This window comes from Oppia nitens, unplaced genomic scaffold (assembly GCF_028296485.1).
Source record: "Oppia nitens isolate AA-2021 unplaced genomic scaffold, nextdenovo-longstitch-racon4-pilon3 scaffold8_pilon_pilon_pilon, whole genome shotgun sequence".
In the NCBI taxonomy this organism is placed as follows: domain Eukaryota; kingdom Metazoa; phylum Arthropoda; class Arachnida; order Sarcoptiformes; family Oppiidae; genus Oppia; species Oppia nitens.
The window spans coordinates 2,132,112-2,150,142 of NW_026533252.1; the positions used below are offsets into that span (position 1 = coordinate 2,132,112).

General features: G+C 20.7%; 1 protein-coding gene across 1 annotated transcript; it reads right to left on the reverse strand.

The window, feature by feature from the left end:
* Nucleotides 1–143: 143 nt before the first annotated feature.
* On the reverse strand, nt 144–8,684 carry LOC128964160 (cytochrome P450 4c3-like). Its single transcript, XM_054310720.1, has 7 exons — nt 8,540–8,684; nt 7,659–7,771; nt 6,661–6,746; nt 5,541–5,740; nt 4,343–4,412; nt 1,065–1,191; nt 144–929 (listed from the first exon to the last, which is right to left on the reverse strand). The coding sequence occupies exons 1-7, from the start codon at nt 8,682–8,684 to the stop codon at nt 144–146; spliced, it is 1,527 nt and encodes a 508-aa protein (XP_054166695.1).
* Between the last annotated feature and the right edge of the window lie 9,347 nt (nt 8,685–18,031).

The window sequence follows — 18,031 nt, forward strand, 5'->3', positions numbered from 1 at the left end:
TAATAATATATAATATTTATGAAATATTTATAATATGCATTAAATACAAAATAATTATATAAATTATAGTACAATATCCTAATGTCAGCGATATTACTATATTATACAGTATTATATGATATAAATTTATATTTATATATATATTATAATTTCCGCGAAACAAATTCCATACGAATCGGTGTTTTCGGACGGATAACCATTTCTGGCGCTACTTTGATAACATCTCTCGTGTCCAGTGATCTGATCCTAAAGTTTCTCAATATGGTTGCCAACAATGCCTTTTCCTCTAACAGAGCAAACTTCTGGCCAATACAGTTTCTGGGACCGGCCGAAAATGGTACATAAGCAAATGGATGTCTGGTCATATTTTCTCTGTCCAAAAATCTGTCGGGCCGGTAGACCTCAGGCTGCGGGAAACACTCCGGGTCTCTGTGCAACTGATATAGGAATAGGAGACAAGTGACACCTTTTGGCACTGAATGACCGTTGATATTGATGTCTTCGTTAAGTTGACGACCAATAAACGGTACGGACGGAAATAGACGCAACGCCTCCTTAATACACGCCTCCAGATATTTCATTTCCCGCAAGTCATTCATAGTTAATGGCCGCCGATCGCCGTCCGTACCATCAAATATTGTATCCAATTCCTGATGACACTTGTCCTGTACACTCTGGTCGCGACCAATCAGATGCAATGTCCAACTAATGGCCATTGATGTTGTATCGTGTCCTTCAAACATAAAAGTGTCCACTTCTTCACGAATATCCTCTTCGGTAAACTCGGGATTTCTAAAGTGTTCGCTGAGAAGACTGTCGAGGAATGCTTGACGACGTCTGTGATCACTATTTGTCTCGTTATTAGTTATGAAACATTTGTCATTTCTGTTAATTTCGTCGAGAAGTTCTCTCTTTCTTTCTTTAATAACCTATTGTGTGATATTTGTTAATAATTATAACACGATTTACACAATTTATTAGTTTGAAAAAAATTAATTAAATTAAAAAAAATTAGAAAAGGTTTTAAATAATTATTAGTTTTTGTTTAAACAAGTTTTGCATACATTATCAGTAAATCCGTGAAGAATATCCATATTATTGAAGAATTTCTTGCCGTTTGGTGTCTGTCTGTATATGAAGTCATTCCAAAGCCATGGCCTTAACATTCTTAAGAGGAATAGCTCTCCGGTTCTGCAAAAATAAGATAACAATAAATAAGATTTATATTTATTAACATATAATATAAACAACTTATATTAATAATTGATTAATTATATACATAAGTACTTTAAAACCAAGATTCATGAATATCTTATTATTAGAATTATTATCATTATTTTTACATACAGTATATTAATTTATAAATAATTAATAACTTAATTATATAGTGTTTGCTTAATGTAATAAAAACTTTATTGTTTAATTTTAATTTTATAATTAAAATAATTTTATCAATATAATAATTTTTTTTAAAGAAAATTTGTGTTAAATTTATTTTTATTTATTTATCTTCTATTAAATTATAAATTAATACAATATATTATATAAAGTTTAAATTTCCATTAATTTAAATTGTCATGTTTTATTGTCATCTATAACAATAACATTACTTATGCTAACATTTTTTAATAAATAACAATGTAATACACATACAGTAGCTATACTGTATGTACTGTAATACTTTAAAAAAACACAATTAATATTTATATAAGTTTTAAAAGATTAGTAAATATTTTGTTTTCGAAATTAAGTCTAAAAATTAATTGAAAAAATTAATATTCTGAGAAAATGTCTTTAATTATATTCACATTACACACACATCTAAACAAACAATAACTGTTTGATATAAAGATTGTATTTTTTTAAGAAAAACTCTTTTAACTCTTGTAATTAATTCCCAGAAAGCAAAACATTTGTTTAAATATAGAAAAAGTAAAAAATAAATAAATAAATATATAAAATGTTTAAATCCTGTATTATTTTGTTTTAACATACACAGTATAAATGTTTTCAGTGGATAAACATTGTCTAAAAATATAATAATATATACTTCAATAGAAATGACTTTTATTTAAAAAAAACTAAAATAAAGTCAAAAACTAAATCAATATATACTGTATATGTTTTATATATACAAGTACTGTATATTATATAACTTGGGTTTAACTAAAACATAATAAGACAGTGGTATACAGTAAGTCAAGTAAAAATTGAAAGTTAAATATACTTAAAAAACATATAAAACAATTCGAGTGTATGATAGCACAGGTATGTAAAACATAAGACCTTTTACATTAAATATATTAAAACTAAATAAAGTAAAGTAAAGTATCTAGAGTATATAATTATATTTTAAAATATAAATGTCAATAAATAATATGATGATATAAAAACTAATAACTTTACCAAACATCACAATAATAGCATATTCTATAATAATACGATATATTATTAGTAAAAATAATTTATTTAATGCACATAGTGTTGACAAAAAAGAGAAATTTTTAGAAAGTTTCTAAAAAAAATTATCTATGCGATCCCGATGTTAATTTTGTTTTCTCTATATTTTTATCTTGTAAAAAACATTATTTTTACAGGTAATAATTAAATATTAGTATTAGTATTTTAATTATTAATTAAAGTAAAAAATAATTAATTTAATTATATTAAACTATGATATATATTTTACAAAACTGATTATCAAATAACAATAATAATTTTATATATAGGTATCCAATTTTGTATAGTAGTGTAGAATAATAGTATATGTATAGTATTATGTTTCATTAATACAGTATTACAATATCTATAGATATGGGGATCCTATAGTATGACACTAAAGTTAAATTTCTATAGAAATTTAATCATGAGAAATTTTCTAGAAACTTTCTCAGGGGAATTTATTAGAAACTTTTTATTTGCCCATCTCTAAATCCATATCTCGTGCTTGTCATGAAACTTAAATAACTGTATAAATTATAACTATATTCAATATATATATATATATATATATATATATATATAAGATTATATACAGTATATTAACATAGTTTCTTCAAGTTAATATACAATATTTATTTTTAAAAATATTACTAAAATTATTTGTTTTAAATATTCTATATTTCAAATATAATGAATGAAAAATATGAAAATGCTATTTACTTATGTAGTATTATACTACAAACAAATCATAAAATCATATTTGATATTACATTTGTTTATACATTGACTGTGTTTTATCAAATGTAAATTGAATTTGATTGATATAAAAGGAGTAATATATAGAAAATTAAGATTGATCATTTTTATTTCTATATTTTAGTCAAATGTTGATAAATTACTAAATGTAATATTAATACTGTTTTATATATAAATCCAGATTATTATAACAATTTATTATTCAGCTATAAATATAAAATACTTATTAGTAATATGTAATACTTTCAAATGTTTTTTAAAAATAAATAACTTATTAATTTGTATTATTTGTATTATAACTACCAATTATTTAAATGAAACAAACAAACATTTAGATAATTTTATTTTTTAATTATAATTATTGATGATCTCTTTTTATTTTCATAGTTAACTTTTGTTAATATTATTAGATTTGATGAATTATACAATATCTAATATACAGTATTTTAATTTAATATCATTTAATGAATATATTGTATATACTGTATTACTGTTGTTTATAAAACTAAAATTCACAAATAAAATATTAACTCATATTTGATAAATTTGATGATAAATTAATCTAAATAAAAATTATAATTGTTTTATAATTCAATTTAATATAAAATTTTGGTCAATTGTTTTATTAATAAAACATTTTATTAAACAATTTGTTTGATTGCAATAATCTTAAGTATAACTATATAAATAAAACGTAAGATACAATTACTGTTTCGCTTAATTTGTTAGTAATTTTTTACTCATTTATTTTTAATCTACAGTATTTTGTTGCCCTATATATATATATATATATATATATTTATTTATTTATTTCTATACTAAATTGTAGCCAGATAAATCTAAACCTAGAAAAAAATTATTATTTACAATTGTCAATATAATTTGTTTAGCTATTTTATAACGAAAAAAAAAGTTATATTATATACAGTATATAAAAAATAAGTTTTTTTCGTAGATGTCAAACAAAAATATAAATAGGTTAAATCATGTAGAAAATTATCTAAATAATTGTTTATGAAATATACACTTCAAGCCATACAAAAAAATCATATTGATTTAATGTGATTTATTTATAATGGCAAACACATAGAGATCTGTATAAATTTGATTTAACTGTAAGAATACTGTGTATATATATACTCACTGATGAATGGCTTTTACATAAGGGCTGTCCAAATGAATTTGTGAATCCATTTTGATTCCCATTGCAGTCTCTATAATCATATTAATGAATATTTTTGTTTATTTAATATTAAAATCATATTTGATATGTCGGTGTGTGTGTGTGTGTGTGTGTGTGTGTGAGAGAGAGAGAGAGAGAGAGAGAGAGAGAGAGAGAGTATCTCCTAAAATAAACAATAATATGTTTATATCATTTCCATGAATGCATACTACAGTTACAGTACTGTATATGAAAATAACATATTAATAAATATATACACTGTTATTAAATAATGTATATTTGTCAAAGTTGTAAATTTATAAAAAAAATTAAGGTTGTAAAGTGCCTGAAAATTAGTACTCAATATGACAATAATTTACTAATAAGTTAAATGAACAAACTGTAGGATTGCATACAGTTGTGTCAATTTTAAAATTACTTTTAAATCGTATACTTATATCGTATTAATAAATAAGTTATATTTAAATAGTAAACAACTAATTATACTGTATTTTTATCAAAATTTTATATAACTTTTTTAGTTACTATTAATTTTATTATTCTAAACTTATTTATTTAATATCAGAATTTTTAATAATTTATATTTATGATAAAGTTCAACTTAAAAATAAATTAAACTAAACTTAACATCACTGATAGTATATACATACAATATAACGTTTATTTATAGTATATATATATAACATAAGTAATATTAATATTTATTTTGATAAAAATAGACAACTCGCATTTTACTAATGGTCTAAACATTTACATTAAATTGTGTACAATTTTTGAACAAATAGTCAAAAAATCAATATTGAAATAAAACTTTAAATTTGATATTTTTGATTTGAAAAGCTTATCGTATTTTATTACTACTGTATAGTTGACATAACGATAAATGTGATGTGATATCAATGATAGTGAAAATAAATTTTGAGATAATAAAAAATAACTAAACTAAACAATGATAACAAAAATACAAATATAAAGTATATCATATCAGTAATATATATACAATGCTATATATTGATATATATACAATGCTATATATTGATATATATAAAAAATATAATTTGATATAAAGGAGTATTATATATATATATATATACTATTTTATTATCAATACTAGTATAGTATATAAGTATAAAATATTTGTTAATATGTAATAACTGACCGCAAATGATATCGAGTGCACATCTGGTGATGTATGGAGTGATGTCGTCGACAATACCATTGTTGACGAGAGTCTGTTTCCGCATCAGATCAACAAATACGATGAGATGTTCACTCATTATCGGCAGAAAGTCCTCCAAAATGCGGAAATGAAATGATGGCGTCAGTAGTTTCCGACGCAATCGCCACTTATTTCCGCCACTGGTTTTGTTTGGACAGTAAATATTTGATCATTTTATTTAATTAGTAGAAAATATCTCTTTGATTGTCTTTTTTATTGAATTAAAATTTCTTATTATGTAATGATTTTAAAATATTGTTTTTAAAGATACATAAAATTATTGAATATATTAAGTTTGTAAGTATATTGTTGTTATATCTTATATGTAAAAATAATTAAAATTTAAAAAAATTGCTTCAATTGTAAATTTTTAGTTTGTTATAATTGAATCAATTTTACAGTGTCTTAGATAAAATTAAAGTTATTTCCAGTATTTATATATAAACACTAAAAAAATATTATAAAATGTAATTTAAGTTGCCAATAATTATTCATAAATAATATTTCTAGTAATAAATTAAAATTAACATAATATGATATATAGAAATTAATTTGTTTTTATAATATAATATATTACCAAAACAAACAAAAATCTATAAATTATATTTTTAAGTTTACTCGTGTTATTGACTGCTATGATTAACCAAACAACTTATTTTACTTAATATTTTTGTAGTCGTATATTATTGTAATTTATAATCATACATTAATTTTGATAATACTAAAAAAATATTGCACTTTTAAATTTTTTCTTGTTTTACTAACATGTAATATCCATTAACACTCAGCCACACAACATAGTAAGTAATTAATACATAAACTAATGTAAATTATACCTTAATATATGGTACTGTATATCGATTTTCATTACTATAATAATTAAAATTTAATAAAAATATGTTTTTTGGTTTAGAAGTTCTTAAAAATTAGAAATAAAATTAATTGATTGTAAAAAATTTTTTAATTACAAAATTTTAACTGATTTTAAACAAGTTGTAAACTTAATATGCTTTATTAATTTAATACTTTATATTAAATTTTAGTTATTTATATAATTTACCTTGTTAATAATCCATATCCAAGCCATGGTGATAATAAATCATATTGACGAGCTTTTGTTAAAACTGTATTACTTGATAATATTGTCTGAAAAAAATAATAACAATAATAATAAAAATAAAGTCGTAAATATTTTTAAAATTAATTTTTAACAAGATTAACATTATTGATAATTAAATTTTTCAACAAATAAAAATGCTAAAATTTATTATACAACAGTGAACAATTACTGTATAGACATTCAATTATATTTTTTATATAACCTAAAAAATTGTAAAATATATTAAACATATATATATATATATATATACAGTAATTTAAAAAAAGTATATTGCAATATATATTGCTTATTAATGCTTAAGTTAACTCAAAATTTTATTATAAATATATTAACTTTGCATAAGAATGTAATTGAAGGATAAAATACAAAAATCTTTTTTAATATCTATTGTATACTATTTTGATAATAATAAATAATCAAAAGATAAAATGCTATTAAAAGCAAGTATTAAAATGAAAAAACTTTTAACAAACTTAGAGATAATATTATATTCACTTCAATAGGTTTTCTAAATGAAAAAAAAACCTTTGGCTTTTTATTAAAAAGTCATTGTATTTAAATTTTTACAATATTATCATTATATTGCAGTGACTTTGTTATTGTTGATGATTATGTTGCTGTTGTTACTAATTTTATTATTACAACATTTTCCAAATAAATGTTATAAATTGTTTTTTTTTCTCTCTGTCTTTAAAAAAAGTTTATTGTTATGTTTGATGAAATAAAAATAAAACAAATTACTAAATTAAATCTATTGTTTATTTGTTGATAAAGCACTTTAAGGTGTAATTATCTTATAATAGTCTTAAAATAATAGTAAATTTTAGGATCCAATTTATTTAGTTTTTCATGATTTAGTATTTTTTCTAAACAATGAATTAATTTACTATTTTTTTATAGAATATTCTGTTATAAATATTTATATTTTTGAGACTAACCTCAACGGTCTCCGGCTTATAAAATACAACAATTGGTTCAAAAGCCATCCAAAAGCGAAATATTCTTTGTTTTTCAAATATTTTACATAAACCGCAAAGTGCTTGAAAAAAGGCTGAATAATTAAAAAATATATATATATATTATTTTGAATTCATTAATTAAAAAATTATTTGTTAATTGTGTCAAATATAAAATAAAATAATTAGGGAAATGACTGATTTTTTTACTAATGTTATGATTGTTATTATTATTATAAATTTCACAAAATGTTTTAATTGGTCTTAAATTAATCAATAAAATTTTTTGCATATTATAATTACTGCAACTGACTTACATAAAAATAAAAATTTTATTTCAATTTTTGTTTCTTGTTTTATATTTGTAATATTTATATCTATTACATATATTGTATAATATTATAGTTAACTAATTATATAATGGTTTTGTTTAATTTAAATATTTCATTTATTATGTAATATTATGTTAATAAATAATACTACTTAAGAATATTATACAGTTATACTCTATGGTAAATACAACATTATTAAATATTAAACCTATTTTAATTCATTTACAATTATTATATTTGCTTATTTTATTAACATGATATATATTTATATATTTAACTAAAATATAAAACAACAAAATAAATTACTAACAAAAAAAAAATACAAAACTAAAACAAGTAGCACGTAAAATAAATGATCTAATATACTGTATAAAATAGTATACTAAAATCTAATTATTTTTTCATACAAACATATGTAACAATTTATAATATGATTAACTTAATGATATACTTTTTTTTCATAGTTATTATATATACATTGTATTACATTATATATACTACTAATATATTAAACACAGTAAGCATACATACCCTGATAAGCATCAACTCCGGCATCTTTATTGATACCACAGGTAATAATATCTAAGTTTCCGAGCACTGGGTTCTGGCAATTGATTCCCGGTATTAGAGTTGTGACTCTTCTCAGACATTCATAATTATGTAGAGTTCGTAACATATGATACAACAATACTAACAATAAGATACAGACAAGTATTACATGAATTTTGCTTATTATATAAAATAAATTTCTTGAGATAAATAATAACAAGAAATTCATTGTTTTATTGTTATTATTATTATTATTGTTATGTATTTTACTTCTTTCACTTTATACAATAATAACAAAAATATGTAAAACTTGTATAACAAACACAACAACAAAATTAAAGATTAACTCAAGTGCTATACAAATATGATTATTTCAATTCATTATATAAAATTCAAATGAATCATTAATTAACTTTTTTTTAAATCAGTGGAAAAAAAACTTTATTTTAAAAAAATATGTTTAAAGTAAATTACATAAGAAATCGCCTCCAAATACAATTATCTTAATTTTGTGAACATTGAAAAAATACTCATTGATTTTACCATACAATACGGTTCAGTAAATATACAAATTTATATATAAAATATATTAATACTGTATATTAATTTACAATTTATATTATATATTTATATAAATAACAATAATGTTATATAAGAAACACAATTACATAAATTTATTTTTAAGGACTTTATTTCTTTATCTCATAAAAAAGATAGATAGATAATTAGAGAGAGAGAGAGAGAGAGAGAGAGCAAATTAAAAAACAAACAAAAAAATCTTATAAATTTAGTTTTAAAGTAATAAAATAGCATACACTATATAAAGTTATATAGCGTATATACTGTATATATTTACAAAATATTAAATTTTATAATATTATTGTTGACCTCAACAAGTGTATGACATTCACTTATTTAGATAATTAGAGAGAGAGAGAGAGAGAGAGAGAGAGAGAGAGAGAGAGAGTGAGTGAGTATAGTAAAATTGAAACTTAAAAATTATGAAATATATAAAATGTTATCATTTAAATTTTTTATATTTAGTACAATATATAGTATACCTGTATTTTATATTTCTAATACACAAAAAATATGTTATATAAAAAACTTGATAGAGATGGTAATGAGGATAACTTAAGTCTGGGAGTAAACTTGAATATAAAATAATATACAATATATTTAATAAATTTTTAATGTCCAAGGTTAGTTACTTTTTATTTGAATGTTAGACATTATATAACGTTGTTTACATGAAATAATAAATATTTATTTATAATCACGAGTAACCTTCAACTTAAAATAAATCATAAAATTTAATATTATTTGTTTAAACGAAATCTATATCTCGTGAGATAGTATTTGTGAAAAATTCACAAAAAATCATATATCGCTAACTGATTATTCTGTGAATTTTTCACAAAACCACGTGATCTAATTTTAAGCTTTTGGACCAATCAAAATCAATCATATTTTTAGCGCTTAAATTTTTAGTACAGTAAAACACATTATTGCTAATATAGTTTTATATAATTAAATTTTTTACATTGACTTGAATGAGAAACCTATAGACAGTGTTGTTGTTGTCTATTGAATGCAATGTATCAGTGATTTAGTGTATTGGACTCACAATCGCATTGAAGTGAAATTTACAGTAAATATATGTTATATGTGTTTGTTATGGCAATTGTCGACACCTTTACTGCATATTTAACGCCAAACTATTAACCGATCACTCGATGGACTCATTTGTTGACTAAAAACTATTTTTGCAATTTATTTGTTGTTTATATATATTTGTATTTGTTATCAAAATACACTAATAACCCAATTGTATGACTGATTGTATAATCACTTGATTACTGTATTTATGTGTTATCAGTGTCTTCAGCCAAACATTGAACAGTGGCGGCCATCACATCAGGCAATTGATAACAGACTAAGTCTACAATCAGTGGCAGTCATTGATATTCAATACTGAAACACATCTGGTATTTGATAGTAAACTTCTTAAGAGACTGTGTCCACAATTGATGCAATAATCAGTGGATTGTTTGCTCGCATACAGCGATAAGTTAGTACTCACCAGCGGTTTGCTAAACCGATTGTACGGATTGCCGAGTTTGTCAAACTTAGACATTGAACATCACTGATAGTTACTATTTTAATATCCAATTGTCTGATATATTAACTGCCGATAAGTCGTATGTTTTACCGAAATCATTGCAATCATTGACACTAACACTGGACAACATTACGGCCGCACTGTTTGTCGTGTTTGAAGATACTTAAGGCCATCAATTGACATCATTGGACTTATTTATAAATAACTATTGACGATAATAATAATTATCAGCCATTAATCACAGGTTTTGAACAAATGAAACAATTGAGACAATTGAATATTATTTTGTCAACTAATTTTGATACTGATTTTACCGGCGATTTATTTCAAACAACTGACCGAAACTTTCATTACATGTGAAGACACAATTCATCAAAGCGGACATCAATATTGACAATTGAACGACTGTTTTATACAATTAACAAAATTCAGACAATAATCAGTGAATTGTTTGTTCACATACGGTGATCAATTAGTAGTGACCAGCGGTTCACTAAACCGATTATACCCATTATCGCTAGTTTGCCAAACTTAAAGACATTGAACATCACTGATAGTTATGATTTTAATATCCAATTGACTGATATATTAACTGCCTATAAGTCGTATGTTTTACCGAAATCATTGCAATCATTGACACTAACACTGGATGACATTACACCCGTATTGTTTGTCAAATATTCTGTCGATTTAATTATATTTAAGGTTTATTTTGTAAAAATTGTTTAACTATTTAAGATATTTTCATGGATTAGGCTTTAATGCCAAGTTATAAAAAAAATTTAAAATTTTGTTTGTACGATACGCTATATATATTAATTTTATAACATTTTTAAAAAAAAGTTACAGTTTCACAAAATATACAGTACATTTGAGACCATACATCAAACATATAAGCACCGATAGATTTCCTCTAACTTATACATGCAAATTGACTTTATATGTATAATAGTTGCAGCGCCTATTGTTATGACTTTACTGCATAGCATTGCTAACTTCCATAGTGTGTCAGTGCATTTAATTCATGTTTGAGACTCATATTAGTGCTAAATATCTATAAGGTTCAGTTTGGGTATTTTTATTTTGAAAAAAATATATTGTTGAGATCTAAATTTAAAGCGATAAAATAGTTTTATTACTATAACAATATTTATTTTTAAAATAAAAATATTTAAATATAATTTTTTCAAAATTATGACAACAGCTCATATTTTAATTAATAATAAATATAAGCGATTGTCTAAATATACCCCAGAATCATTTGCTATAAATATTAATAAAAACCCAAAAAAAGCATTAAATTTTTTTACAATATGTTATAGTTTAAATAATCATAAATTTAACTATATTAAAACATTTAAAAAATATCAGAAAAATAATCCAAAAAATTTCACAAAATTTAAAAAATTTGAGTTAATTGTCCCATCATTTCCAAAAATTTATATAGATATTCCCACTAATTATAATGATTATAAAAATCTAGTAGCCATCGAGTAGCATTTTGGCCCCAAGTAGTTTGGCATTTAATTACAAATGTGTCGATGAATAACTGTTATGTTATTTACAAATCATCAACTATTAAACCAATGCCATCAGAAGCTTTCAAAAAGCAAATCGCTATTCGTTTAATCAATAATACTGAACATATCCATCACAATGTATTTCGTAATAGTTGTGTTAACTCAAAACTCGTATCAATTAAATCTACCAGCAGATCAAATGTTATGGATTGTTATATTTGTTTCAAAGATCAAAAACCACGTAAGCAAACATCATTTATGTGTGAAAGTTGCAAAAAACCATTATGTGCAAAGACGATGGACAAATCACTGTCATGTTTCCAAAAACATCTTGGATATAAAATAATTGCTTAATTAAATATTTAATATATCAAATTTTGTTGATATTTTAATCAAAGATACAGTTCATTTGAGACATCACCTCATATTAATGCAAAATATATAAGGGTCAGTTTGTGAATTTTTATTTTGAAAAAAATATATTGTTGAGATTATATAAATGGCATTTATATCATTATGCGATAGTTTTGATACCATAACAATATATATTTTTAAAATAAAAATTATTCAACTTTATGATTGGATTTTCTCAAATGCTTTGTATGACTGATTTTAATTAATTAATTATTAATTATATTGATTTAATAATTAAAATGTTTTTAAAATGTATATTTTAAACTTGATTTTCGTGTTTATTTGTTCTTTATATTTAATTGTATTATAATTTTTGTTTAAATATTGTTTTTAAATAACATTTTTTGTTTAATACATTTATATTATTTGTAGACTTTTTTGTGTGTAATACTAATAATTTATACTTTTACTTTTTTATTAAATGTAATTTTTTTATTAATTTTAAGTTTTATTTGATTATAACTTAATTATATTATAGTAAAAAATAATAGATTTTTATTATATTTTAATAATTATATAAATATTATTTAATACTTTTAATTATTAAAATTTAATATTCTTAATATGATAATTTATATTTGTAATTATTTTTTTTTATTATCCAATATTATATTTAAATATTACTGTATGTGTAATATAACTCGTATGTAACTATTATGTAAATTACTTATTGTTTTAAATATAATTTATACATTTTCTTTAATTAAATAATATTTCAAATAACTTTATAATAAATATTATTAATAAATATATTTATAAGTGAAATTTGTTTATATATTTGGCACATACTGTACTTAATTAATATAACAATGAAATTAGAAATCAATTTTGATTGGCTGATGAATGCGCGCGAATTACCGCTGGCCAACAATTTAAACACTTAGCATAAGTTTAATGTATTATTTTTAAACAGTTAGGAGATATTTAAAGCAAAATTATGTGAATAAATAACATTTATGACACTTTATATAAACAAAAGTTTAAATATTTAAAATATTTATTATATTATTGATATTTGCAAAAAAACAATAGATATTTAATGTTATAATATTTTAATAATAGTTTATATTTAATTACTTAACAAATATGTTATATTTATAATATTATAAATATCTAATATTATTAAAACAGATAAATATTAAATATTAATTACTTAATTATTTATTTATAAGAAATAATTGTAAATAAAATAAATATATATTTATAATTAATTCAATGTTTTGCTATTGAATATAGTAATTAAATTTCTACGAAAATACTTTTTATATTTACAAATAAAATATAAGGTTATTATGTAATATATTTTTATCAAAGATCTGAAATAAAATTATTTATTTAAATTAAAATTGTTAAAATTAAATACTTTAATTACTTGTCTATATTACAAAACTAGTAAATTATTTAATATGTATGTATGTATGTATGTATGTATGTATGTATGTATGTATGTATGTATGTATGTATGTATGTATGTATGTATGTATGTATGTATGTATGTATGTATGTATGTATGTATGTATGTATGTATGTATGTATGTATGTATGTATGTATGTATGTATGTATGTATGTATGTATGTATGTATGTATGTATGTATGTATGTATGTATGTATGTATGTATGTATGTATGTATGTATGTATGTATGTATGTATGTATGTATGTATGTATGTATGTATGTATGTATGTATGTATGTATGTATGTATGTATGTATGTATGTATGTATGTATGTATGTATGTATGTATGTATGTATGTATGTATGTATGTATGTATGTATGTATGTATGTATGTATGTATGTATGTATGTATGTATGTATAATATATTAGCATTTTGTTACATTATTAAATAGTTAATACAATAAAAGTCTCAAAATTATATATATATATATTTGACATTTAAGTAAATATAATGTAGATAAAATATAACTGTATATATTATTGTTGTATGATTGCAATAAGAGTAATGAATACTGAATAGTAAATAAATAAAAATATTTAATTAAATATAATACATATTTTGATAAATAAATAAATAAAAAATATTTAATTAAATATTTTGAGATTTTAGTAAATATAATAAAATAAAGCTGTAAATTTAATTTATATTATGCATAGCTTTTAACAAACAGTAAATATACAGATAAAACAATAATATGAAAATTGATATAAATAATATGTAAATCTGTAAAAAAAATATGTTTGTGTTAAACATTATGAAATTAAATTAATTATTTTATTCAGTTATATTAGTTGAGTTAAAAATACAAAATTAAAAATGTATTTATATATTTACATTATTTTTAAAATCTTGATGATATTAATTTAAAATATTACATTATTATGATTTGTAATTTAAATAGAGATTAAAATAAATCACAAATTAATTAATTATATATTTTTACAACAACAAAATATTTTAAGAATATTATTGTACAGTAGATAAAAATATCATAAAAAAATATTATTTTATTTTATCTAATTTAATGTAAAGATAGCATAATAACTGAATTTACTGAATCTATAAGTTTTTACAATAATATACTGTAGTCTACATATCTTTATTATATTTTATCAATATATCAATACTTTATTGAGACAAATTGATTTATTTTAACATTACTATTGAAACAAAATATATTGTAAATGACAAATAAAAATTTATTTATCACTTTAGAGTTTATCATTTGATATCTTTTTCGACATTTATTATTATTTATAAATTTTTTTAGTACTATAGATCTGTACCAGTATTTTGCTATAATATTTGTTATCAATATGAATATTTAATTTTTGTATGTTTTTACATGTATACTTATTTTAGCAAAAATAAATCGTAAAAATGCAGTAACTAAAATATTTGATACTAATTATTAAATACATTATTACTTACACTATTACATAAGTACTTATACTCAAATATATATATTATTTATAATGTTATTAAATAGATATTATAAACTATTTAAAATAAAATATCGTATATACTAATATTAATAATATTATATTTTAAGTAAAATACTTTTATTTGAATTTCTATTTTAAAAAATAAAAATTTTAATAAACCTAATAATAATTTATGAATTGTGTAAATAGTGAGTGATTCGTATAAATTTTATTTTGCTTTTAATGATTATTAAACATTGTTTTCGATTTATATATATATATTTTTATCAATTTTGTTAAATTTTAATGATATTTGCTTTTTCAAAATGAAATAAAAAAATTTATATTCAAGGTTCCAATATTTTAGATTTTTAAAATAAATTATTACATATTTAGTAACATAATTACAAAAAATATACATAAAAATAATTCAATTACTCTTATAAAGATTTCTTACCATTTATTTTAATTTGTTTATTTTATTATTATATATTATGAAAATTAAAAGCATAATAATGTTAAAAATCTACCTTGCACATATCAATTTGTTAGCTCCAACAACACAGACTACATTGAAATCAAAGCCAATAAAAAAAGTATTTTTGATATACAGTAAAATCTTGTTTAATATATATATATATATATATAGCATATTATATACCGGTATATATACTGTATATCTATAATATTTGCTTCATATCAATTGTAAAAGTTTTGTACACATTTTTTTGTTGTTTAAAATATCTATTTGAGTTATACATTGATTATACTCAAACATTACAGTATACCGTATCTAACTATATCAGTGATATATACTATATATTATAGTATATAAATTGATCCGAAATAAATCTGATGGCATAAAATCTAACATTCAATTCAATTTTTTGTTGTCAAGTTATACAAAAATTACAGATACTATAACTAAAATTGACGTAAAATGTGTCCAATAAATTATATACATTTTTGTGGTTACATTTATGTCAAAAATGTATTTTAATTAATCGATTGGATATTAATATTACGTTTGTCTTAATATTAATGGTTCTTAGTTGAAATAAATAAATAAATAAATGTTTATCAAAGTGTTTATTATATATTATAATAACATTTATCATAAGTTATAATGTGTTTATAATTATTGCAACACTGGGTCTATTGCCAGCAGATAAAGTTGATGTCAAAAAACAATATACGGTATATATATAAGTGAAGAATGAGAGGAAAAAATTGATCAATCATTCAAAGATCGCAAATGTCTAATACGCGGGTATACACATTGTTAGACCCATTCAATAAATACCTACTCTCTCTCTCTCTCTCTCTCTCTCTCTCTCTCTCTCTCTCTCTCTCTCTCTCTCACCCACCCATACAAACACACATAAATTAATCTATAACTTTGTGGTGCACTCAATCAAACACAATATTGTTTGGTTAACAATAAATGCATTGGTCCGCAATCATTTTTAATGAGAGCACAATTTTGATTATCATGCATTTTAACATTAATTAATTAAATTATTAATGCAAAAAAATGATTATTAATAAACTATTTTTTGCTAACTTAATTTCACGAATTAGATACTATATTATATATATATAGTACAGTACTATAATAAAAAATAAATAAATAATTTTAATAGATTAATTATAGACAACACAAATTAATAGTTTGTTGTTTTTAAAGTACATTACAGTCTAAACATTAAAATTTAAATAAATTATATTTTTATTAAATTGATAATTTATATCAATTTTATAAAACATTTTATTAGTAAAATTCATATTTATAAGTGTATATATTAATACAGTATATGTGGTACTACTTAATGTAAATACTGTATATAACAATTATTATTGATTTAAATAAGTAAATAATTAATTGTTTGTCTAATTAAATTAAATTTTATGCAATAGCTGTTGTTGTATATAATAGATATAAATTTACAAACATTTATAAAGTAGTATATTATGTAATAACTGTATTATAAAATATTTAGTCAATAATATAATAATTCACAGTATTTGTATTGTAAATATAAAAAAATATTTTCATTAAATGTAAAATATTTGTAAAAGTGATTTTTCTATAAAATAAGGTTTAGCATTTAATTATAATACTTAAATAAATAATATATATATACTACTGTAAACTTTGTAATGTTTTTCTCTCATAATTTAATTATCAAATAAATGTTTAAATAAATAATAAATTGTTTAAATTTAAAAACAAATAATAATAAAACTATAATATTTATATAACAATTTTGTTGTCACAACCTAACATAATAATAATAATCACAACACAAGTTTTGATTAAAGTTTTGATAATTATTAAAAATTATCGAAAAAGTTTTATTATAAATATTGGTGTTTATATTAATTTATATACAATAATGCATATATTAATAGTATGCTGTTTTGTAAACTTAAATATAATTACATACTTATATAAATTGTAAGTCAAATAACTAAAAAAACATACATTAATAACATATCAAATAATAAAAAGTAGATTATTTATTTTAATTAAAAA